The sequence below is a fragment of the Falco cherrug genome, chromosome 2, assembly GCF_023634085.1.
Source record: "Falco cherrug isolate bFalChe1 chromosome 2, bFalChe1.pri, whole genome shotgun sequence".
Lineage (NCBI taxonomy): Eukaryota > Metazoa > Chordata > Aves > Falconiformes > Falconidae > Falco > Falco cherrug.
In genome coordinates this window covers 40,657,328-40,684,401 of record NC_073698.1, presented here as the reverse complement: position 1 = coordinate 40,684,401, position 27,074 = coordinate 40,657,328, and the positions used below count along the sequence as shown (strand labels likewise).

At 35.2% G+C, this 27,074-nt stretch overlaps 1 protein-coding gene across 2 annotated transcripts in view; it reads left to right on the top strand.

The window, feature by feature from the left end:
- LOC129735391 (protocadherin-9-like) overlaps positions 1–22,573 on the top strand; it is a 469,578-nt gene extending 447,005 nt beyond the window's left edge. For both annotated transcript variants that reach the window (XR_008730970.1, XM_055702565.1), the window contains exon 3: positions 16,182–22,573. Coding sequence is in view for 1 of the 2 variants with exons in the window: in XM_055702565.1 (XP_055558540.1) it covers positions 16,182–16,555 (374 nt within the window). In the remaining variant the exon portion in view is untranslated. The remainder of the gene's footprint in view (positions 1–16,181) is intronic.
- The last annotated feature ends 4,501 nt before the right edge of the window (positions 22,574–27,074 follow it).

Sequence of the window (27,074 nt, the reverse complement as noted above, 5' to 3'; positions counted from 1 at the left end):
ATAGATTAATTAGCAAAGAAAAAAAATGCAGTGCTTAATAAAAAAATTCATATTCAAGGTGTCTGCCAGGTGTTTTCTGCTTTTCAGTGCTGTTATTCTCCCCACAGCAGGCAGGGAACAACATTTTCCATTTTAATCAGGAATACTGCTAGAACTTAATGCCTGAATGGGGCAACAAATGCAATTTATGATGTAATCCATCTTTTCAAACTTTTTTGAAGGGCTTTTCATCTCACCTTGCAGTCAACAAAGCCATTAGCATTAGAGGGATTTTCAGTTGTTTCTTTATCAGTTTTGTTGGCCTGGCACACTACAACTTTGGTCCCTTAATACTGCAGAAATCCATACTGCAGTGGTGATAGAGATCTGCAGTACTGTGAAAGTGAATGCTATCCCTGGTATTTCTATGACATTCCATTCTATTTTGGGGTCACAATACAGAAAAAAATGAAAATTTTCTCTAGAGAAAATGTCCTGAAACTCTTCAGCATGTGCTTGGAGACCATCTGAAAGCCTTGCTAGAGTAGGAGCTCTGTTCTGTCCAAATGAGATCCACTCACAAGTAACAGGGATCAGGAAAAATTAATTATTTCAATGGACTTAATTTTGTAAGTAAAAAATTCAGCGGTTTGATATAGCAATTAGATTTAAAGAAATAATTAACTGTGTAAGGAAAGTTTTCCTATTCTTCCTAGAATTCCTATATTCTGTGCATGCCCTTTAAGAGATGGAAGTGATGAAGTGTTATGGCAAAGCCAAGGGTACGATATAGCTCCAGATTCAAGTGCTAAATTTAGCGATGTACAATATAGTATGTACATAACAGGTGCCTTAACTTCTTCTTATGGCTAATGGCGATCTAGTCAGAACAGTTTGTATAATACAGAGCTGTTCAGATAAATTTCTGTACATTTGGTTTCGTGAATTACTGTATAGTATTGACTAGACCAATAGGACAGACAGGGTTTTTGTTAATTAAAATGAAAGATTAGGGAATACTTGTATCTATGGTTCCTGTGTAGATATATACACCATGGACATCTAAATTTTGAATCTGAATCTCAGTTCTATACTTGCTTTCTCTATGGCATTTCATCACCTTGCAAATATACAAGACAAAACCTCTTTGCATGATCAGTTCAGATGACTGTCTCCAAAGCTGAACCATAGGGTGGAATGGATCCTACCTTACTAATGACTGTATTTAAGCAACCTTGAGTTTTATACCTAAATGAAGTACAGAAAGAAGATCCTCACTCATTTTAAGTGAAATCTGGTAGCTAAATTCAGTGATATAAACATGTAGGAAGACTTGTCATCCAGTCAGCTGGGAAGATGGTAGGAGGAAATATTTTTTTGGAGAAAAAAACAGGGATTCTGATGAGATCTGAGTTGAAAGTGTGTCAAAATGAGAGTAAGCAGAACTATATATAGACAATGTGGAAAAAGCAGCTTTGAGCTGAAGAACCTGTAAAGGAAGAATTGGTGTGGTGTATAGGGATACTAAATGCTAAAGGGATGACTTGTAGTTCACAAGGGAATTGGTTTGTTTCTTTCAGTGCCTGCCTTCTAAATCAGGCTTGCTGGTGAAATTAATTTGGTGTTTTATAGAGACAAAAGACCTAGTTTTGCACCCAATGAAGGCAGTAGCAAAACTCCAACCTATTTCAAAGGAGAAGAGGTACGTGTCCGATGGATGTGTGGAGAAACAGCTGCCTGTGTCTGTTTTCCCACCGAATACATTGACCTGGAATACTTCCGTTTGTCTAGCAATAAAGCATTCTGGCATCTCAGATAAGTCATTGTGCTTTTAAGTGTTCGGCATTGTTTCTAAATTACTTGCTGCCTCTGAAGTTGCCATTTAATAAATTAACTCACTGGATACAAAGGTAATAATCTTCTTAAATGTGACTGTTAATTCCCTCGTAACTGCAATTTTATAATAGTTCCTCTTCTAAAGTTAAATTGTTGGCACAAAGCCATGCATTACTAGCTAGGGTTTGCAGAGGAATGCCGGGTGTCCTAACCAGGTTTCAGTTATCCTTTTCAGCATTCTTCAGCTTGAATCAGTCATGAACCCAAGTGCATGACAAAGTCATTAACGGAACAATAATTCTTAGGTGTTTTGACAAGGCATTCTATAAATGGTAATTAACATCTGCACCGCAGTTCCTGTCAGGGAGGTGAAACAGTGGAAATGTTAAGTAAACTAAATCTGGCAACTGGAATTCTTCATGTACTTTTCATATTTTGGTAAATCAGCTTTTATACATGTGTGTGTGTATATATATATGTATACATATATGCAAGTAAAAAGATACACGATTACCTTCACGTTGTTATTTTGAGTTGCTTCATAGTTTTACAATTCTACGAGTTCAGTAAATACAAAGCTGTTCATAGTGCCCATTATTTTCAGAAGCTTCAGTGTGATAAGCCTATAACATACCTCAATAATTATGTGCCCAAAATTATATTATGCATTGATTTTTTTTGTTTTTGTTTTATTAGTATTATTATTATTATAAGATGGGAAAAAAAACCCATTAAATTCAAATATGACATTAGTGTTTACATCTCAAACTGGAACAAAAAAAAATGTCCAGTGAACTGCCAAGTATTCACAACTCCATTATAGGTATTTTTAGTTTCTTATATGACGTGCAAGGAATTTAAGTTTCTAGCCACATTTTATAACAATGAAATGAATTCTGAGGAGATAAGCAGGTCTTAAATCTTGGGGTTTGTATTATTAAAAAAAAATGTTTTAAGGAAAGAAAAATAACAGTTGTACTTGGTGTGTTCCTGCCCCAAAATTGCTTTACACATGAACCAAATTTCCCAAACTTCCAATGATTTTTTTGATTGCTTGAGAGACCAAACTGTGTAAAATCATAAAGGAGCGTCTAAAGAGCGTATTATATGTCTAAGTGTTCATGGTCTGTGCTCATAGTGACAATTTTTCCTTCAGCATCTCCCTGAATCCATTTTAATCCATTTAAAATTCAGTAATATTTGTTACTATTTGTTTGCTTTAAAAAGTTTGGGCACCAGGAGAAGCCATCAAGGATACTCCTCTAAATGTGTTAGTGAAGACCTACCATATGTGCATTTTGTGCACTAATTTCAGCCAACCTTTTTACTGTGTACTTAGATTTGGATACAACTTAGAGCGATCTACTTTCTAGCTTCTCTTGCATGAATAAATGTAATGCAGTAAAGACAAGTGCAAGAGGTTTGGAAGGCTTGGTTTGCTGAGATTTTTCATTAAATTGAAGACAGAAGAAACTTGTCAGCCTCCATTAAATGTAGATTCACTATTCATTGAAATACGGTTCGATTTGCTCTTCATAATCACAAAGATTTTTTTCTCTAGTCTTCCACATAAGATTTGAAAGCCTAAAAGTATACTTCTTGCCAAGGATTTAAATAGGACTGTGTGACTAACCAAAATTATTTGGAAAGTAGTGTATACAGACATTGCTTCTATATTTATTTTCAGTATACTGAATATAATGACTAAATGCAGCACAGGTTAATTTTCCAACAGAGTTTAATAAAATGTGTTTTGACTCAGGAACATTTGTTTAATGGGAGTTTTACTGTAAACTATATAAGCTCATAAAAAGACTTATGGATATCTCTTCTGAAGAAATGGTTCAAATGAACATAGCTTTTAAAGAAAATGGAGGGACCGTAGCATGGGTGTAGCTCAGACATAATGGACAAAAGCACTTTCTAGTATATTCTGTGGAACATGCCTGTAGTTCTGACAGCTCAACTGGCACCAAACTGAATTTTACAAAATTAACTAAATGAGATGCCATTATAGGAGCAGAATTAGGAAACGGTTCTTTCGTCTCTGGCTTACTTTAATGGCATCTCTGACATCTGTGTCCTGTGAAATTTATCAAGCATACATTTTGTGTAGGATGGAAGACAAAATCAACAATGTAATCAAGCTTACCAGGCAACTAATTTAAGCACTCTCCTTTGTTATGTACTTCAGTTTTTCAGATTCATGTAGTTTAAGTTTAGAGAACAAGTTCCCAGATTTAAGTCCTAATTCTGCAAAGAGAAATGCACTTCAAAACGTCTTTTCAAGTCAGTTAAATTACTTATTTACATAATAGCACTTACACATAAGGCATCTGTCATGAATTTGCAACATCTTCAGTTTAACCTAGATTTGATTTTGGTCTGAATTGTACTGAAGGAAAACAGGAAAACACAAAAGTGACAAGAAACATGTATTAGCAATAGGGCTTCACAAAAAAGATGCATTTCAGCTGAAATTTAATGTTTCTTTAGACAGCTGTAATTAACCTAATTACAGAATAATTTTCATATTTCTGTGCAAAAATAGTCTTAATTATATTTTGTAATTAACATTGTTTTTTTAAACACCATAGTATATGTATGCAGTTTCATTTTGCTCTTAGAAGAATCACTGTCTGGAGTACAGAATTTGTAGCTTTTTAGTAGTTTGGTGGGTTTTTTTAGTTTTCTTTCCCATTTTTCATTTATTCCTTAAAGCAAGCAATTGATTTTTCCCCTTTCTTATTCAAAAATTATGGGGAAAATGTTTACTTTGGCACTTGCCACTGTACAAAGGTTACTCTAGTGCTAAGAAAATAATACTTAGGAAATAAAATTGAATGATTCAAAATACAACTGAGTGATAGAATTTGATATGAAGCTACACTGATTGTTTCTGGTGGCAGCTTTATGTTATAAATTTGCTGAAGATATCAAAGTTAATAACTTCGAACTATTTTTCCCAAGATTAAAACCAAGATTTCTTACTTTTGGAGAGAAACAAACTGACAACTCCAGTTAAGAGCACCTCTGATTTGAGAAAAAGTAAAATTTACAAGAATGCAGAAATATACTGAAATCTGGTACCAAATTCCTGGAAGTCTGGAAGGGTTGTAGGATAGTGAAATAAGCTGTATGCCTACGTTAAAAAAAAAAAAAACAAAACAACCACACACACACAAAACCCCAAAAAACAAAACAACACAAAACAAAAAAACCCCAACCCTTTTCCATAAAGGACAGTTTTATTGATGAATGCTACTATTTGTGATTAAATAAGAAGATAACTCCTGATGTGGTCCGTATCCTGGTTTCCTCTTTACACATTTCTGTGGTGGATAAGAAGAGCAGTAAGGTTATTTTTTGGAGGCTATAGTTCTCCATTCTTTTTCATCAATTTCTGTTGGATGCTCAGCCTGCTGCTATTTCTAGAATTTGCTTGAAAGACCAGTGCAACTTTAAAACATGTGGTGTCCATTTAAAGAAAAAGTTACTTTTTATTTGAATACAATACTTTCATTAAAAATATTCTTGCAATAGAATAAAGAAATCCTTGTTCTTAAGCTCTCAAGTAGATATTAAACTAATTGCAGAATATTATTATTAGTGATACTTCAAGATTACAGGAAAATTGGCAATATTTGGGGCTTAGGAGAAAACTGGAGATATTTTTGAGAATAACTGAATGACTTATCAAAGAAGATTTACATAAGATAACAAACCCACTAAAATGTAGTATATGGTTTGGGTTTCTTTAACTCTGTGTATGGGTTGAGAATATCCTGGAGATAAGTACAGTAAATAAAACCCTATGCATTTCTGAATACAAACTTTCTGCCTAATTTAGAACTCAAATAGATTTCTGGTGCAGTAAATAACTTACAAAGATACCTTTCTAAATCTGGCTTATAAATTCAACAATTTCCACTTTTTCACAGTTTTATGTTTTCCGGGCTTTTAATTGTATCGCCAGTCTTACTTTCGAGGATTTGGAAACCTCAACAATCACAGTCTTCTCACTCTTACAAATAGCAGCATTTCAGGGGCTTCCACCTATTTCAACCCGTGGAGGGCTAAAGTTGATTGGAAGTATTAATTTTCTGTGTATATATATATATATATACACACAGGACAGATAGATAGATAGATAGATAGATAGATAGATAGATAGATAGATAGATAGATAGATAGATAGATAGATAGATAGATAGATAGATAGATAGATAGATAGATAGATATCAGGATCCCTCCAGTAAGTGTCTTCCAGACTTCACAGAATCTTACTTCCTGAGTATGGTTGAGATGCACTGCCTTTTGAGTATCTTGTGTAGTCTAAATTATCTGCTGGTTTATTCACTGGCTGCTGGAACCGCTTTGCTTATAATGAAAAAGCTTTATTCGAGTGCATTTTCAAGAGATCAGAGGGAGTTACTGGAATGGCGAAAAAAGAGCTAGACTCATTACATCCATTTAAAATACTTAAGGCGAAATGTAGTCACCATCCATGTGTTCCTTGTTCATCAATGGACAGAAACTCACCTCCAGAAAGTGAGTCAGGTCTTCAGAAAGCTGAATCAATTTTCGAAAATGCTTTTCTGTTGTTTGATAGTAGGAGGCTAGGACGACTGCATACCCAACTTGAGCACAGCAATTAAATTGTTCCTTTTGTGTGAATGATTACTTTAACTTCAATGGGTATCACTCTATTAATTCCATTCTGTTTTAAATGAAGGTTAAGGACTTAGATGGATAGACAGTATATGTGTGTGAGTGTGTGTGTATTTATATATATATATATATATATGTAAAATATGTGTAAAAGTATAGAAAATATATGAGATGTATAGAAATAAATCACATTATATATATTTTTTTACAGAGCACAGTTCATATATATATGTATATGATGATGAATTGTGCTTTTATTGAGTTGTGGATTAGTAAAGCCTATATCCTTACTTTGATAAAATCACAAGGTATCATGCCTGCCCTCATTGCATGATCTGTATTTATCATAAGTCAAAAGATCAAGCTTTTACTGTAGGTTAGAGAGTTATCAAGAAAAACTATGCTTTGATATAGACTTCTTTTAAAAATCATAAAAATAAAATTAAATTCAAGGTAACTGGTTTTATTTTTTTTTCTGCTGTATGTGTGTTAATGGACACGCATATAACAACTCCATAAAAAGTTTACAAAATGTACAGTGTTGAAATAAGTGTTCTTCAGCTCTGTTTCACAGCATTCTGTCAGTTTTTCTGATTTAGAATATTTCTTTTTCACATTGAATCCTACCTTTTTACACACCCAATTGTAGAAATTAATCACCAAAATCTGATTTTATGATGAACAGTTGACAGAATAATCCAAATTGAGACATAAGTTGTTTTTGACTAACAGGAGGTTCATGTTTGGCGCATATCAGTAGATCAGAAAAAGTGACCGTGTCAAAAGTGGTGCTGTCTCAACAGGTTGCTTGTAAATCAATTCACAAAATATTTTGATCAAGTACCATAAATATTTAGGGATGAGAGAAAAAAGATAGTAAGTGATTGTGACCATGGGATGCTTTATAAATACTTTATTATCACCATCCATCATCACCTTTTGGGAATAAAGACATTTTTAGGCAGCAAAATGAAGAGCTACATAACAAAAAAAGATGAAGGCTGAAAATCAGTTATTCCAAATAGTTGAACACTGACTGTGTTTTTTTTCTCATTAATTGATCCAAACAAATTTAGAAGGTTCATTTGAATCCTCTGTGGCATTTTGATTTGTTAGATTTTCCTGCTAAAATTACATGTGTGGAAGGTAAAAATGCTAATTTTGAGGAAATAAAATCAGATGAGTTAGCATTCTTCATAGGTGTAGCTTCAGCAGACAAGAAGATGGATGAGTTCCATGCCATGCTGAAGATGGGTACAAACTTTAAAAGATATGCTGTCTGCTATTTGTGTGCCACAAAGTCTGTCTAACAATATCCTCTCAGGGAGATAATCTGTTGTTCTGGGTGCCCATGTATTATTGTATTTGGACTATCTCCATTTGCAAATGTTGACTTTTCATCTGTGACCAAAGAATGAAATCTGTATGAGAGATGTGTAAAACATTTAATCTTTATTTATTTGTTAACAAAATATTATTTTTGCCAAATCCTGTTTGCATTTCTTTTCTCCTGCTCTCCCTGGAAGGTGACTGCATCCACAATGTGACACTTAAGCTGAGAATAGAAATTGCAGTAGTTTGTGGGGGTTGGTTTGTTTGTTTAACGACAGAATGCATTTAAACCAGAATAACAATCCCAGATATCATTTTGTATCTTCTGTATTTCTAAAGAGGATACTACAATTGGTTAGATTTGTTCATGAAAGTTTATACAGAATACAGTTGTTGTTAATATTTGCTGATACATAGATTTTTAAGACCAGAAAGAACCACTACAGTATCTAGTGAAACTACTTTTTTTACTACAAGGTATAAAGTTTCACCCAGTTAAATTCAGAAATAAAGAAAGGGTGGCATAGAGATCTGAACACAAGGCAGTGTGCAATCCATGATAAGTAACAAAGCTGGATTTTGATGACAAGTGAAGAGCACTGAATCCTACAGGTTTGAAGTGTTTAGTGGGAGCTCAGCACCACTCCAGACCGCGACAGCTTTGGAACACCTCCTGTGGCATATTTCTATGCTGTTTATTGCATGGACCATGCCCTTGTGATTTCAAAGTGTTGTGACTTGCCTGCAGAATGGTCGCAAGTCTGTCAGTCAATTCACCTATCTATTGATAAAGACTAGACAGCACTAAGCAAACTGGACTGCTACTGTCTCACAAGCATAGCAGTGTATTCAGTAGACTTTAGGAAATGGGCTGTTTGCTATCTTCTATGGATAACTGAGGCCTAAAATTTGGATAAATTTCTGACTTTACAAGCAACCAAAAGGAACTGCCACTAGGCTATAAAAACTTACTTCTTACTGTAAGGTGTTGGTAAGAGTTAAGTCCCAAGTAAATTCAGTATTAAATAATTTATGTTATTTAAAAAAAAAAGAATAGAATTAAACCAGAAATGTAACAACATACAGCTGAATTAATTTCAAGGGTATGTTTAGATGGCAGGAGCAGAGAGATGTAAATGTGGCCTGCTTATAGACTGAACTTTCCATTTCCAGACAAGCTGGTTTGGAAGACTTCATGGGATTATTAACAACTCTAAACTACTAAACTCTTCTGAAATTCCTTATATGCTTTCTTGAAGTGTATTTGTTTAGGCACAGCAACATGCAAATTTAGTCTTGTGGCACCAGCTCTGCATCTAGCTGGACAGTAAATAAAGTAGCCTATTTGTTCCCATCTGCAGAAACAGGCCACAAAATACCTTCCAAGGAATGTGTAGTAAGCAGGTCTAGGAAACCAAAGGCTTTATTCTCAAAAGCATTGTAAAATGAATTCCATTTCTTGGAAGGTGTCAACTTTTGGAAGGTGTCTAGTATTGGAGAATGCAAGGTTTTGTTTAGGCTACCAGTGCTTTCAAAGGGTGGACTGTATGGTACATGACTAATTCCTGAACATGCACACATGAAACACAGAAGTTTATGTATCAATATATAAGCAATTGGAAATAGGCACAGAAAGTTAGGCTGGATAAAAACATGTTGACAGCAGAGCCATTACTGGTGGAGGTGTAACTTGTAAATTGTAATGTTATTACATTTCTAGGAAGGTTACCAGAAAAAAAGAAGTAAAATACAACCACCTAAATAACAATCCCTTTCATTTTAGCTTTTGTAGCGGAGCAGCTATAGGTGAAAGGAACTCGAGACAAGAAATACAGAACACTTTCTGTAAGTGATCATGGTGTTAACATCTACCTTCTGTACAGTAGAGTAGTAGTTTCAGCATTCCTCAGGTGTGTGAGAAGTCCCCTTCTCTGCAGGGTTACAGAGCTGTCTCTCATTTCTCAGAATAGTTCCTGTTACCCAGATCGAGGTTGATCCTTATACATCTATAGGAGAGAGGGACCAGAATCTGTCAGGAAGAAAAGGAAACCAGAGTTGAGCTTTCCAGAAGTGTTCTAACCACAAGTGGCCTCTGCACAACGTTTGAAACAAAAGACAGGTGCCCTTTCTGTTATCAGCCTATGGGTATAAACTGGAGGGGGAAAAACCCAGACTACTGTGCTGCTACATTGTTCAAAGCTACGACCTGTTAGCATATGTTAGTTGTACTCTTAAAATGATAAACACATTGAGATATTCAATATATGAAGAGAAGGGAACACTTATTTTCTTAACTCTGGACAGATTTAGACACGAAAAATTCATCTCAGTCATCAGAAAATGAGGCAATTCTGGGTAGAAACAGAATTTCAAGTACTTGAGTAACGTTGCATTTCGAAATTTAGCTGCCAATGGTGTCAAAGAAGTCATGCATGATTTTTGAAATTATGGGTTGGATCTTAGACGGCCAATATTTCTGTGGAAGCCATCTGGATCGCTTAAGTGCTTCACAGAATTGTGTACAAAATCTTACTCTACTAGTTTTTTTCCTGTTTGTTCAGAAAATACTTCCGTTGCTGCATTTCTGTATTCTGGGCAGTAGCTCCTATGCACCCTTACCCCGCTGCCTACTGTCCCTCCTGTTACTGCGCTAATTAAGGATGCTGGCAGCTTATCTCTGCTAAGTAATACAGATATAAGCTAACTTCACAGCATTATTTAGTTCAGTAGTGATGAAAAAGAAGCTTGGGCCATGACAGGGAACAGAAACTGGCAGGGGTTTCTTGATCTATACCTGAGCATGGAGGTTGCAGCTCCAGGAAGAGGAGAGAGAATCGGCAGGTTACAAGGTGGTGGTGGTGAAGTCTACCAAAAACTGGCAGCAGCAATGGTAGGAACCCAGGGACATTGGAACAAAGTGACTTGGGAACAGAATGTGATCTTACCAGCACTGACTGTGCCAGGTGGAATGACCATGGAATAAGCCACTAAAAATACATTTTTAGTAGTCACTGAATCTTGCTGTTAATTAATAATACCGAGAAGATACATCCAGCACAGCGTGCATGTGGCTTTGTAGCCTTGGATTATTTTTTTAACAGACTAGAAATAAAGAACAGTCTTTATCGTTTATTTGGCTGGTATTTAAAAGCAAAAACAGTCAAAAGAATCTTTTTCATTATGAACTATTTTCCAGTGTTTACATTTAATATATACAGTAGCTGCAAAACCTCTATGAAATGTAATAATGTCATTTCAGTTCCAGTATATATGGGGAAGGCTGTGAAAACACGTGGTCTCAAAAAAGGTCATTTAGTAAAGTAGCCCATGAAAGCTTAAAAATCTTTCTGTATTCGAGGTTAAATAGAGCTGAAAATGTTGTTGCTGTTGTTTTCTTTTTTTCTTTTTAAGATGCAATATGGAAAGTTAAATATATATGATTGAAACACAGCTGTAGCCATGTTCAAATCCACTATACTTAATGTTAGTGCCCTCAGCAAATAGTACCCATTCATTTTTTTGAGACCAAAAAGCCTCACCAAATAGAACTTACCTTGTGGTCTTGATTCTCTGAATTGAAGAATGAATTTTCTGGCTTTAAGCAAGAGTTTTAAAGAAGCAGGTTGAAAAGCAGCTGGTCAACACACCAGAAGCTAGCTGCTAATTGCAGCAGTAAGTTAATCAATGAAATAGCAGTTTAGCTTCTGGGTATAATCAAAAGAGATAAAAGACCACACAGAAATTCCAGTATTAGGCTATGACCAGCTCTTGAGTGGCATACATTATCTTCCTTCTTACACCTGTCTGATTTTGAGTAGGCAAGTCATGCATCTGCTTGACAGCTATTAACAGAATAAACTAACAGCAAAAAAGCATTTTTGGGTAAGATCTGATATAAATATTTACAAAGACAATTTAAGGGAGTGTTTGTTATGCACTTTTGTGTTTGCTTTCAAAACATTTAACTCCAGGGACAGATGGCTTGTACAGTTTTATCAGCACTTGTGTCATTATATATTCAAGCAGCCAAGACTGATAACCAGCCTCATGGATTATGGATTGTTCAGAGAACAAATACTTTGGAAAAAAATACCTCACATATCAATAAAGTACTGCAGTGTGGAAAAACTTGATACAGAAATTTCAGAGACATTTTTATGAAGCAAAAGGAATCAAATTAATACAATTATAAAATTAAAGCAGCAGGAACAGGTTTTTAAGTGCTGTCATTGTATGTGGTAATGAAACAACACTGGAAAATTGGGTGAAAGCTATTTTTCAGCAGTGGTGGAGGAGAAAGATAATTACCGTTAAGGCAACGTTATTCTTTCTCAGTACAAAGAAGCCAACTCTGCAGTGCAAGCTACCCCCAGAAGATCTCTCTCCCATCATCTTGCTCATGATCATTTCACTTTACACTACTGAATAGGAACCTGAATAATAAGGAGTCCTAGAAAAGAATAAACTGTCTATACTTGAGAACATAATTACACAAAACAGAAGCTGAAAAAAACCCATATTGTTGAAAGACTGTCTTTGATTTTTCCATTTTGTGGGTGAGATCCTTTTTTCCCAAGTCTGTTTTTTGTCTTTTCCCTGTTTCTCACAGTAGAACATTTATAGAGTGCCCTAAATCATGGTCAACATCATCATTATTAACAATAATATTTACAAAAACATTATACTTGTATCTAAGGGCCTTAACTGGAGATCAGGTGTGACAGACACAACACACATAAATGAAACTGCATTTTTCTTGAATCAGTAAGCATGATCATGCCTTGTAGTAGTTCAACGGTAAAATATATTATTTTAAAGATTCACATTTCAAAAAAAAAACCACAAAAAAACCCTTTGTGGATTTCTTTTTCTCTTGTGATGGCTTAAACTAAAAGTGCTTAAAATAATGGTTGATAATTTTATATTAGTTTATATTTTTTAAAGTCTTATGAGGCATTTTGTAAACTTGAACCTCACAATATTTTAATAAAGCAAGTAAATATTCCCTGTATTTTACAGATTGGAAAGCATGAGTCAGAGTACTGCAAAATAAGCATACTCACTTGAGTAGGAGTCCGAACCTGTTCTCAGTTCTGGACATGCAGTTTAGTCATAGATTTTTACATACACGTAAAAGTATGTAGAGTTGTATAAGTATACAGTAAGTCTGTATACAGACTTATGCCATCCCTCACAGCTATTTGAACAGTTACACAGCTAAAAGAAGTGTCTTACAGGTGTTCCACTGGGATTTCCAGTCCTGTCCTAAAAAGATGGGGCCTCACTGTCTACAACTGTCACTTGGTGTGACCCACATCCATACAAAAATTGTAACTGGCCCACTACAGAGAGTGCCGTAGTCTTGCCTTTGCTTGAAACCTCTGCATAGGTAAGGTTGACTAGAGGAGAACTTGCACACAATAATTAATTTTTGAAGTCTAAGTTGAACAGTGGTATTTTCTTACACAAAAAAAAACCTCAAGGAGCTCCTCTTCCTGGACAGGTGATCATCTTGGCATTGCTACCCCATTCCTGTCTGCTCCTTACAGTAACAGATACCTAAATATTCCAGTGTGCTACAGAAAGTTCATAAACTTAGAGATGCCTAAAGAAAAGGATGTTTAAAATCTATTCTGAATTTAAGAGCATTAACTGCCTTGAACTCTTATTAAAGAAAGAAAACCACATGAAGTAAATCTTCCAAAGAGTTTGACATGTAGTTTAACATAGGGCCACATGCATATTTAGTACGAAGTAAAACGAGCTTATTACTCATTTAAATTTTAAATGGAAATGAATGTCTTTTCTTTTGAAATTTATTTAACTAAACAGAATAAGTAACTTATCCCCTTCAGAACTGTAGTACTGAAGGCTCTCCTATTAACCTTTTATTCCACTGTAGATTGGAAGCACAGAGTGCATGCACTGTATTTCTTGAAATGTGTCATTCTGTGGTGAATGGTTTTTTTTGTGTTTTGAAAGTTTTAATCCTGCAAAACCTCTCCGCCTTGGTCAGCAAGATAGTATTGTACTGTGAAAGCAGGCAGGTTGAAAATAGTTCTGACATTTCTCACTCTTTTCCTCAAAAAATGGGAAAAAACCTAATTACAATTAGATTTCTGTTGTCAGGGGCAAAAATCAACTTATTCATAGATTAACCTGTGGAAATGTTAATTTACAGTGAGTACTTCCTTTACTTATTATTTTTTTGGTTTTGGTTTTGGGTGTTTTGGTTTTTTTTACTAAGTACCTGCCTCAGTTTGATTGTAACTTCATAGTAGAGGATTCAAATAAGAGCTTTATAGAAAAAAGAATTTCTCTCTTCCAGGGAATTATCATAGTTCTCATTTTAGAATCAAAGATCTTGGTTCTCACTGAAATCTTTTCTAAGCTGCTACTTTACAGTTGCTTTTTCTTTTTTTCCTAATGGTTCTGGCTTAATTATTTCATCTTCTATTGATCTAAATGGAAAGTAGCGTTGATTCTATACATTTTTCATGTTCTAGATATCAGCAGTAGAACACATTCTTATATGGGAAATGCAGAAACAACTTTTATTATGTTTTATTATATTCTGTTACATCATCAGCACACTGTATATTCTCCAGATACTATCTCCAGAGGGGAGTTACTTAGAGATAAGATTAACTCCGTACATTGTAACATGTAGAAACATACCTGGCTGCATTTTCTACATGTGTAAAAGCAGTGGGTTGATAATCTTTGGAACTTGCTACCATAACTTGTTATGTGCCAGTAAAAAAAAAAAAAAAAACAAACAAAAAAAAACTGGGAAAGAATAGCAATTTCCATACAATTAATTGGGATATTTCAGTATTCAGAAAAAGATCTGTTTCTAAAGGTAATTTGTTATACATTCATGGAGTACAAGAAAATGAAAGATTCAATTATATTGTTTTGAAGATACAATTTTGTTGCTGATACACCACTGACCTTTTTCTTTTGATTAGTACTACTTTTTAAGATGGCTCATATTCATGCCTACTTGCTAATGCTCTTTCTCAAAAATCAATCTACAATTTCCTTCCTGTCACTGAGCTGTTTAATCGAGGAAGAATTGTCTCCTTAACTCTTTGAATGTCTACAGCAGTAGCCAGTTGATTTACTCTGAAGTCGAGACAAGGCATCTCAAAATTCTTGGTCAAAATTACAATACAATTAGCAAAGAATTATGACAAAGCATGTCTCAGATATTGAGAATTATCTAACGAAGACACACAAAGTGATTTCTCTGCCTTTTTCCTGGCTTGCCCTTCCTCATACATCCAGTCTGATCAGATGAGTAAATTAAGCCATTTAGAAATGCAGTGAGACTGAGAGGAATTCAGTGCCGCTGAAGACACGGGTGACCTGTCTGCTTGATTACAAGATGCCTGCAGCTGGCCAGCTGTGTCCTCAGCAGTGTGTGAAGAATTATGTGGATATTTAATATGCATAGTACTTCAGCAGACTTCATTTCTGTCTCCTGTGGTCTCATATTCCTGACTTAGAAAGAATTACGAGAACAATTCTTTCCTAAACTCAAGATTTACATAAGCCACCTTTTTTTATTTACCCCTTGATTTTTATGGGTGCATAGAAGTTATCTGAGATGTGTTTAATGGTCAGAAGAATTACAGATTTTATTCTCTTTCATGTTGTAATGTTTTGAAGTGTTTCATGGTTTCATATTAAATATGGCAAAGTTTAAGTACTTTCTTACTAGTTGGGAGTGCACATCATAGTTTTATACACAGGGTAAATGTCTAGAACTATGCACCAAACTAAGTTTGTAAAATAATGGACATGAGAATGATCCTGCGTACAAAGTGTTCCTTTGGGCAAGCCCATTTTTGGACGGTGCCGTTGTTTCTCAGTTTGCGGTAGCTGTCAGCTCCCCGAGGCTCTGCAGAAGTGGAGTGATTTGAGAGCAGAAGAGCACACATCCAAATCACAGGCCTTTACAAGCAACGTTAATTCTCACTCAGAATCTGCAAGGGTGTATTTACTTCCTCTGACATTTTCACCTACGTAACTATTTTCTTAGTGTGACAGAAAAAGGGCGTTAAGTTTATTCATAGTAGGATCTGGGACTGATAACATAGGACTAATTGAAATGTATTTCCACTTTGGGGAGCTATATAGGGAGAATATACAGAGAGTATACAGCCTACAAAGGAACTTCTCTCTAATAGAATGAAAATGTGTGTAGGATTAACCACTACAATATATTGTTGAAGAATAATTGTTAATTTTCTCATGAGGTATATGTATAAAGGTAATGCTAGATATCACAATCTAATACTATGTCTTTTTTTTTTCTTCCTCCCTCTTTCTTTTTTCTCTTTGTTTTTATTCAACAGATGGGCCTCTTGGTCCACGAGGATTAGCTGAAGCTACAGAGATGTGTACTCAAGAATGCCTGGTTTTGGGTCACTCAGACAACTGTTGGATGCCTCCCAGCCTGGGCCCATACCAACAGCCAAAGTCTCCTCTCTCCACCTTTGCACCTCAGAAAGAATGGGTTAAGAAGGACAAACTAGTTAATGGACACACATTGACCAGGACCTGGAAAGAAGATAGCAACAGAAACCAGTTCAGTGACCGAAAGCAGTATGGTTCCAGTGAGGGCCATTTCAACACTGGCAACCACATGACTGACATTCCTCTGGCCAACTTGAAGTCTTATAAACAGGCCTCAGGAGCTGTTGAGAGTCCAAAGGAGCACCAGCTATAAGAAATGGTTACTCTGGACCAATGACTTTAGCCTACTTAGACTTGCTAATACTATGTGTGTGTCAGAGCTTTATGTACTGGGTAGGCCTCTAGAACTATGCTTCACCTAGCAGAGATATGCATATCTTTATGTTAGCGTCGTGGAAGGTATGATGTCCTGCAAGATGGAAGAGTGTTTCTACTAGTTGTGTGGTTTTGTTAAATAGACATGATTAAAATCTGCAGAAATCTCTCCAGTTTGCAAATAGCCTTTTTGTTTGTTTGTTTGATTTTTGACCCTGGACTGCTGCTATGAACAACAGAAGATGCATTTGGAGAGTGAGAGTGCGAGAAAGTTCAGTGGATTGCAATGATTGAAAAGCATATCCAGTTAGAAAATTGTGCTTTTGTTCTCATTGATCTATGCTGGGACCGTTATACTTGAGATAATATTGCAAACAAAGCAAATGAAACTGTAAACATTAAACCTGTTGTGCTATTAACAATGTTAGGGGACACTTATAAGTCCATCAGTGTTCAAATAGTTGTAAATAGAAAGTTATTACTTACAATTTTTGTGTACTTATAACGTTCACTTGAAAAGATATACTGTAGCATATTTCTGTGTTTCACAGTTGCTTTTTACTTTCTTTCATTTGCTTCCTGTTGTTTTGCTTTTATTTTCAGTGATGGTGTTTCTGTGTTAGTAGTCTGTCTGACACACAATGTTCCAAGGAACTCTAAACACTTGTGTTAAACCTGAAAAAAAGGAGTGATGGGGTGGGAGGGAAGGTTGGTTGTAGAAAGGGAAAAAAAAAAAGATTTTTCTTTCTATGTAGGAGCAAATGGTGCCAGCATTCAGGTAGAATTTCTTCTTCTTCCTTTCTTCTTTTTCTTTTTCTTTTTTTTTTTTTTCCCATTTATTAATTTTAGTATTAAGAAATGAAAGGACTTGTGTAAGGGCTTGCTTAAAAATTTAACATTTTTTTTAAACTTCCATAACGTTTCATAAAACAGGGAAACTGCAAAACAAAAGGATAATATTTAAATTTGTGGTGGTGGGTGAGAGAGGGAAAGCTGTTAGTTGAATCCTTGATCATACTAGCTGCAGTCTGTCATTTAATGAGTGATAGCTGACATTGATCTCAGCTCTAATATATGGAGGAAATTCTACAGGAGCAAAATACAGTAATCATATTTTTCCAATTGGACAGGTGTGTGTCTATACCTAAGACAGTTTGTATTGCTGAACCAGCAGCATTTGTGTTAATCTTCATCTGCGTTAACGTTGTAGTAACACAAGTGTTTTTAGACCATAGCCACAGAATATTTAATGTGTTGTGCCTTCATGATGTAACAGAGCATTCTCCTGGTAGGCTAGTTGGGGGAAGTAAAGGGTTAAATCTCTAATTATTGCTGTTTAACTGTTTGTTATCATAGTTGGTCATTGCCTGGCAGGTACCAATATCATGTCACCTCAGTCAAACCAGCAGAGTGACTCCTAATGTTATTAAGATCTGAGTTGCACGCAAAGCAAATCCAAATCCAGCATTTTTAGATGGTTTTTGTTAAGGCATGACAGATGATTTACACAAATAAATAGCATGCAAAAAACAAAAAAAGGTAAAAAAAAAAGTCCTTACAGAAAAAAGCAAAAGTTACTTATGCCACATTGACACATCAGTCTTAAAGTAATAAAGTTAGCTAATCTGAAGATTATTTTATTCTTACCAAAAATAGAACGTGGGTTTTTTTATTATTCTTTTGTATATAGCAGTTCATTAATTTTTTTTTTACGTTTCTATCCCTCCACAGTATAAAAGGCATAAAAATGGGTTAGGGGTGCATTGCTTATTGCAGTACTTATGTCAGTTTGTGAGGGGTGTTTGATGACTTTGACAGAATAAATATCTAACCAATTATCCTTGTTACTGCTTTGCCAGTTCAACGTTATTTAGTTATTCAGCTCTTGCAATAAATGTTCTGAATTCCTGATTGTGTTGTGTTAGTTCTTGGGCAGAAGCCTAAGGGACTTTATTCTTGTTAATTTCTCTTTTCTTTCTGTTGTTGTTGGTTTTTTGTCTCTTTGTTTCATTCTGGATTTCCAGTTATTTTTCTATGCATATCATGGTCCATTTGGTTCATTTAGATATGTATAAAAATGGAATATACAACAAATGATAAATCCTGAGGGCCATATTCTGTCATTCCTATGGTAAGTAGGAACTTATTCAAAATGAGTTATTTGAAATAAGTGTTACATACCCAGCACAAAGGTGACAGAATCTAGCTCAGATTTGTTAGGCATACTTAAGCACATGTGATAAGCATCCTTGCATGAGTCTTTGTTACAGTGCTGTGGTAGCATATAGGAAAGTCAGCACTTAACCACACCTCAGTCTTTCTTTTGAGCGTAGAATAGTCATATCAAAATACAGTAAATACTTCCTTACAAGCAAAAAATTGTGTGGTTATATAATCACTTTTCTTGCAGCACAGTAAAAAAAAAAAGAAGAAAAAAAAAGGCAAACAACCTTGAAAAAGATGAATCAATAAAAGTAACCTATTTTTGAACGTGCTGAGTTTTAAAGCAGAGATCCCCTGATTTCTGTATTAAAACCAGAAATGCAATAATTATTTGAAAACCCCAATAGCACCAACGATTTTAAATTATAAGTGCCTTTCTAAACAGAATATGCTTGAAATAATTTCTATCATGGATAAAAAGTAAATAATGTGACTATTGCTACAGAGGGAGAACTATATTCTATTCCAACCTTCAGTATTTCGTGCTGCCACCAACCTGTGCAGGAGAAACACAAACAAATATGATCTAAATTTCTAGCAAGTGAAACTTCTCTCATAAAATTTTCTTAAATTCTGTGTAATTTTAGATTCTTAAGGCCTCACCCTACTTTTAATTATTTATCAAAAAAAGGCAGAAAGAAAAGAATTCAACAAGAAAATAAAAGAAAATAAAAGAAAATAGGATAAATAAGAAAGAGAAAGAAAAGAAAAAATAGGAGAAAGAAAATAAAAGAAAGAGAGCGGGAAGGAAGGAAGGAAGAAAATAAACATTTGCAGTACTGAGACCAGTATCTTAAACCCATTTAAGCCAAAGGAATGTAATGTTTTCCAGAGGTTTCTATGGAAACTGGATTTGGCCCTAAATATGTATACAGTATGTTTCCATTCATTCATAACCATTTGATTTGCTTCATCACTAATACTACTGCTGTTGCCTAAACTGCACAAGTTAAGAAAAGAAAAAGAAAACAAAGGGGGAAAAAAGAAAAAAAGTTAAATCCTGACAGGAATTCAGATGAGGAGCTTAAAAAAAAAAAATACTTACAAATCTCACTGCACAGAATGAGAAGACAACTGAATATTGGTGACAATATTTAAGTTTACTAGCTGTCAGGCTAGAAGTTACTTAAAATTATTGGTAACCTGGCATGACATGGATGCCTCTCAGATGGCAGTTCTAGCTTTTTTCTTCAGCTAGGAAGATTGGATATTCTTTGTGTACTTAATTCGTAATGCACACAGTTGAAAGACTGCTAAAAAGATGCATCAATGATTTTTTCAGTAGTCTTTTTTGTTTTCTGTCGCTGACCAAACCCCTTCGCCCAAATAGAAAATGGAAAGCATGCATATATATATATATCGGTATTTAGTCTCATTTAATCCTATGCAGTACCAACTCTTTCTAAAGATAGATGAGTCAGGACCTCTTTCTCAAGGAACTCTCTGGAGGCAGTCTAAGAAATACATGGAGCAGAATTAAGGAGGATGCAGAAATACACATCAATTTTAACAGAGATGAAAACTATATTAACAATACTTGTTTAATATGATTATTACCTTTTAGCAAGTTATTAATAGGAATCAGGATCAGAAATCATCTTAAGCATGGAGTACACTAAACTTTAATGGAGAAACTCAGGAAACTTTGGATACATGTATGGCATAAGAGCAGGAGATGTATTTCTATGTGAGAGGAAAGAACAGGAGTGATAAAGGCTGACGTAGCTGACATGGTAAAACAAAGAAATAGGGAAAAGACGATCACAACATTGATGAGAAGTTTAATCTTGGGATGTGAAAAAAGAGAGGCACTAGTACCTTTAACAAAAGAGGACGCTGTGAAAATCATGGGACGTGGCAGTAGGTGATGTCAGGGATCCATGAGCCTCATGACATGACAAAAAGCATAGGGGTAGGATCTAATAGCCTTGGGCAGTAGTGTCTGATACCTCAAAATAAGTTACAAAACTATCGCTGCTTGCAGGAGAGCACAGCAGTGGTGTCATATCCAGCTCAGACAGAAGAACAAGTGCTGTGATGACTGATTTCTTGTGCTCCACAGCACATGTGCCAATTCAGACAGCGAAAGCAACCAAGTACTCACGACGTTACCTCTGAATGCTCAGTTCTTTCCTTTTTAGTACACTTCTTCAGCAGAATTGTGTTCCAAAGTCTCAACTTTATTTAATTTATATGCTTGCAGGCCTTGCTGCTGTGATGAAAAACTTCACAATGGAAACCAATTCTAGAGCAGAGCAAGGCATTTTACTGTACAGAAAACATGATACAATATCACCCAGAGGTGTGAATCAGCTCAGTATATCATGGACAGTAAAGCTCTAACTCAATTAATATTCGTTTTATTAACTGCTGATCACTTTAGTGGACACATCCATCAAACCCATAATCCAAAACCACCCTTGACTTTTCCTCTTGTTCCAGAAAAGCTCTCAATGGTAGATGCTTCCTTGTAAAATTATAAGATATCCTTTTTCACACATTACTTGAGTGGAGTGACTTTTTCCAGTTTGGCTTCTCCAAAATACACCTTATATAATACAGCTGATTTGTATTATAAACTGTTTTTCTCGTGAAAGCCCATTCTATACTTTGTTTTCAACCAGTTAGGCATAGTAAGATTGTAACACAGAGGGACATACTCTAATCCTTCAGGCTTTGTTGAACTTCTTAGGAGGCAAAATATCAGGACCTTTCCCATAATTAGTAATAGGAATAGCAAGTGCTTTATTATGCAGTGGACTAGCAAATGCTTGAGAAGTAACAAATTTATCATTTCCAGGTTTTTACAATACAATGTAGTTTATAAACTGAAATTAATGCTAACAAATGCATTTTTTTAATTGACGTAGACACATCACTTCACTGGACAGTAATAGAACTTACGTGCTGATATGTATCCTCATCCTGACAAAATACTGTGCAGCTCTTTTGAAACAGAGTACATCTAATTTCTTTAGAACACAGCAGTAAGCATCCTCTTCTAGAAGCAGCTTAGCATTTCACAGGACTGGGTCCACAATGAGAAGAATATCAGAGACATGCATGTCATATGCTATGTTTTGAAGCCAGAATGCTTCCTCTAACTGAAGCATCTCATGGCTCTAACTACAGCTTTAAGCTTATACTGCTACTTAATTGTACAATAATAAAAGTATGTCTTTAACTACCAGAAAGGATCTAAAATTTCACTGTAAATTATGAAAAGAAAGAACTGAAATAATGTCCCTCATTTTCAAAAATAAGTTGTTTTTATTTTTACCACAGCCATTCTTAAATCCACCTGTTGTGCCTAGGTATTGCAACACATTCTAATATTGCATGGCATGTAAATAGATACCTTAATTACTCATAATGATATGATTATATACACATATATAGAGAGAGATTATATATATATATATATATATATACTCACTTAAATATTACCAATCACATACTTACTCAGTATTATTTAATGGAATTTTGGGACTATGGATTTTGTTGTTTGATGTACTTTAAATTGTATGACGCAGCATATTCTTAAGACTACCCTCACCAATGCTTTTGATTATTTATTCATTAAATAAAGTGCTTTCTTCTGCTTGTTATACTGTTTGTACAACCATGTGATAATGTTAAAATGGGTAAGTACTGTATGGGAATTATAACTGTTTCTTTTCTTGTCTAAATATATACCTATAACAATATTTATTAGTGATCTGAGTTTTAAGAATGTGTCTTTTTATGTGTTTACTATCTCCTTACATATGGTCGAAATTTAAGGTAAAGCTGGGACAACATTTCTTCATGTAACTCTGAATACCCCAATGGCTTTTAAATTTCCTTTTGCCTTTATTCACAAGTGAAATTAGGATGAGACCTGTACTTCAAATCAGCCATAAAATAAATGCATAATGCAGTAGTTAGGGTTTGGTTACTGTAGCTAGCGTAAGTAAACCTACATTCTTCATTTCTCAGGTAATGATATATTAAGCTTCAAGTGGGTGAAGGAGAAGCTCTTCACTTGGAGGATGATATTTAGAACAGCTGATTTAAGAGAAGATGAGTCAGAAATCTTGTACACTAAAGAGTGGGGTTTTTTTTCATTTTTCACAGTCAGTTTCCATCTTTGTTTTGTAGAAAGCATCAATTAGAATGTGTGCTTCTTTGAGGAGCTCAGAACGTTTATTGCTGATAAAACTGTGAACTGGATTTGGTAACCCTTAGTTATATCAAAGTCAATGGGAGTTTTCTTGATCCTTTAAAAAATCAGTGTTTCACCAGCATTTAGATGTGCATTTGTGAGGAGGAAACTCATCCTCTGCTTTCTTTGCATTGACTGCAATATTCCATAGAAAGATTGCTCCCTTCCCTTCTTTCCCACCTTATTGTCTTGGATGCTTCCTGGACAGGGCTGCAGTGTCATGAAATGGTAGACTGAACTTGAAACAGATGAGGGTTCCTAGTACCCAAATTGGACAGCTCTTTTAAGTTCCTTGGTTCCTTTTTAGGAAATGCCAGATAGGCACTGTTTCCACCAGGCATTACCTAAGACTCTCTCCTACAATTTGCTTTTTCTCACATCACTTGAGAACCCACCTGTACTCCTCAAAGATTTCAACATTAAGCTGAATCTGTTCCTATGTTATGTTTACCTGTACCACGTCCTTCCTAGGGTATACAGAGGTCTTTTTTTCCTATTTTTTTTCAGGTAGGGAACTGAAAGTGGGATCTGTGTGGTCCTGCAGCTATGTGGACATTTTTGAGAACTTATCATATGGGTACTAATAAAAAAGAAGGCTGTTGACCTAATTGGTTACAATGGAGCACATGAGAGAGAGTGTAGCAGAAAGATGGATAAGGGAGGGGATAGCAGAAGGCTGTATGTGGTAGGGAAGCAGTAAACTATGGCAGCAGTGAAAAGAGTAAGTTTGAATTTGATGAGGAAAAATATTATGAAGGCCTTTAAAGACACGTTCTAAGTCTTCGTATCTCTGTAACACCATAAAAGTATACCCTCCTGTCTGTATAAGCTTGTCTACACACAGAATATTTAACACTATTTTCTTGTGAAAAAGGGGTATCGAGAATTATGGCAAGGCTGTATCATTCTTCTGATTAATTTCTGCCATTTAGTATTCACATTCCTTCTAAGAAATGCTAACTTTTTGAGACATTGCTCCTCTGCCTGCCACATGAATATAGAGACCAGAAACAATATCATACAACTTCAGTAACTGAACACTGAGTTTGACTAGTGAATTCTTAATATTAAATGCTTATAAACCTGTTAGCTACAGATAGCTTGCAAATAATCCATAGGTCTGAATGAATAAGAAATTATCTGTTACCAATTAGAAAAGAGAAGGAAAAAAAAAGAAAAGATAATACATAAAAATTAAACTCCTGATAAACAATGCAGACACTTCTACCCCCCAACCTCCCACAAAAGAGCACATCTGATAAAGATGAAGTCTTAATGCCATAAAGTGATTGGTGCATTTTTTTTCCATGTGCAACATTCTGCAGAATTCAGAACGGGTTGTGAAGATGTTTGTGTTCTAATCTGATATTTAAATCAATTCAATGTGAGATTAAAGAACTTCAGGTACATAAAAACAAAAATCTGATATCACAATAATATAATTTTTTTTTTTCTACTGCGAGTCACTATTTAATCATTATGCAACAAGTGCTATATCCTTCTTGCTGCTGGGTAAGGAGATTCTTTAAAGACAGTGCACTTCAAGTTTATAAATATTACTTTCTATTTTTTATAATGCAAGTTTATAGTTTGTTTTCTTTTGGAAAAAGAAAGTTTGGATTCTGTTTACAGTGTTTGTACTTTTGATTTTTTTAGTATTTCTTTTTAAGATTTTTTTTCAAGAATTTTTTTCAGTATTATTTACCATAGGGAATGGTATAAGCCTGTGCTCTTACTGCGTGATCTTGTACTCCTAGGACACTTGAGCTATCTTCAATAGGAAATTCTTCTACATTATTGATAAAGATCATGCATAATTACCGTCCACCATGTGGTGTTAAGCCCCCAAGAGACAAAAGTAAAAGAAAGGGAGGCAGCCACATAAAGACAATTTTTTTATTCACACAAAATACTGTACTGTGTTATGAAAGCAAAATTTACAATGGCCTATTCATTCAAGTCAGAACTACCTACTTACTGATGCTGACTGATTCAGCAACACACCCTTTGTTTCCTTTTTTAGGAACACCACCAAATGAAATTGTGAACAGTTATGCCTCATGATGGGTCAAAAACCTCATTCTGAAAATGATCTGAAACATGACGAGTCTCTGGATATATGGACTTCGAGGGAATGCAATCTTAGGCAGGTCTATGGCTCCTTAGTTTTAGGTCCACAGCGGAGCAACTTTTTAAACAAGTTCCCTAACATGTAAAGAGCTATGTTTTAAGATCTTCAGAAAGAAACCTTTTATTCCCAAGTTTAGACACACTAGCTCTCTGCTTTGTGGAGAATCAGAGTGCAGAACCTATTCCAAACTTTGCAGCTGACAGCTGCAAAGTCTCTGGATACTTTACCATATCAAATTACCCATCACTAATATTGAAACCCTGGAAACCTATAAGCAGAACAACAGTGAAAGAGAAATTGAAGTTAATACGTGAACCCTCTGGTTAAAAAAGAAGGCAAAGAAACTTTGTGAAAGGATGAGGGAAAGATAGGTACAAGATTTTTTGATGATTTTTTTCTTTGTAAAACGTAGCTGCAGGGAAGTATATTGCTAATACTGTGGGGTTTTCTGGATGTCCTACTATGCATGGTTCGATTACCATGCTAAAGGCTAAACTCAATAAACTTACAAGCAACAATTCTACACAAATATGCATTCAGTTAATATATGTTTTTCCTATAGGAAGTACAAAGAAATTGAATTTATCTGCATTTCTAGACTATCAACTGCATGATTACTATTTATAATAAGCTTGCAGTCACAGACTCTGTAATTCTTAAGTCCTGAACAATTGCATAATTACTAATTCAACTACATTAGCATTGGGAGTAGACAAGGATGATTTCAAAAGGGATACTACTGATTTAATGAGGTCTCAGTCTGTACATTTTCAAAATTACAGAAATTCTGTTTAACACCCATTGATGCTTTGGGGTATTTGAACTGCCAACCAAAAAAAAAAAGCATTAAAAAATGAAAACAAACAGAAATGAGAATGAGATTGCATTTTTCATGATATGCAGCTACCAAAATATTATTTCCTGACTATTTTCCAACAGTCTGGCTGGCTTCACTACAGACTGGTTGCTGCTGAATCTATTGAATACCTTAAGCTGCCATTTGTGACAGTGCTTTTGTATTTTGAATGTTTATGGCATTCTGATTGTGCTAGAATAAACATGACAATAGGCCACGGGCACAGAGGAGCTATTCTGAATTCATTGCCCTTCTCTTGTATTTGCCACCTCATTTTTTTGTGATAGGCAGGAGCTGATCACATCCTCAAGTTGTGGAGCTGGCATTTTGCTGAAAGTAAATAGTTGGATGGTCTGTCTAGAGAGGAATTTGTAAAATTTTGTGAAAGTTGCTTTTTTTGTCTTGAAGATCTCATTATTCTGCAAAGGTCCCTATATTAAAAACTCCCTTTGATTTCTGTAGGAGATGAATTAGCTCAAGCAGTAGTTTTCATGTCAGTGGCCATTACACCAAATAAGGATGAAAGCATATGTCATTCAGAGACACCGTAAAATCCTTAAACTCACATGCCCCAAGTAATCATGCTGTGTAACCGACAATTATGTAGGTAGAGGAGTAAAGGGGAAAAACAGTCTTAATGCAGAAAGATTCAGACTGCCTAAATTATAGCATGTAGTTGCAGATCTACCACACAGCACCCAGCTGTGCCTCAGCACTACCTCTTCCCATCAACACTAAAATTAACATTGACCTCCATCAGTTTCAATATTTTTTTGGTGCTACAGTGTAGGCTCTGCACATGTTCATGAATTCCTTACACATCTCTATCCAACAAGCTGCTCGTGGACTTAGGCAAATACTGGCTTCATCAACATGTTAACTGGATAAAATCAATTAGATTCTTATCCTCAAAACAGGACACCTGAGCCTAAATTGCAAGTGTATGGGGAAATCTTAATATTTCCTAAGAAGTGAAAAATGGTGAGAGCGAAATCACAGTGTTTGCATTCCAGCCAACTTCTGAAGATCAGGCTGAGCAATAT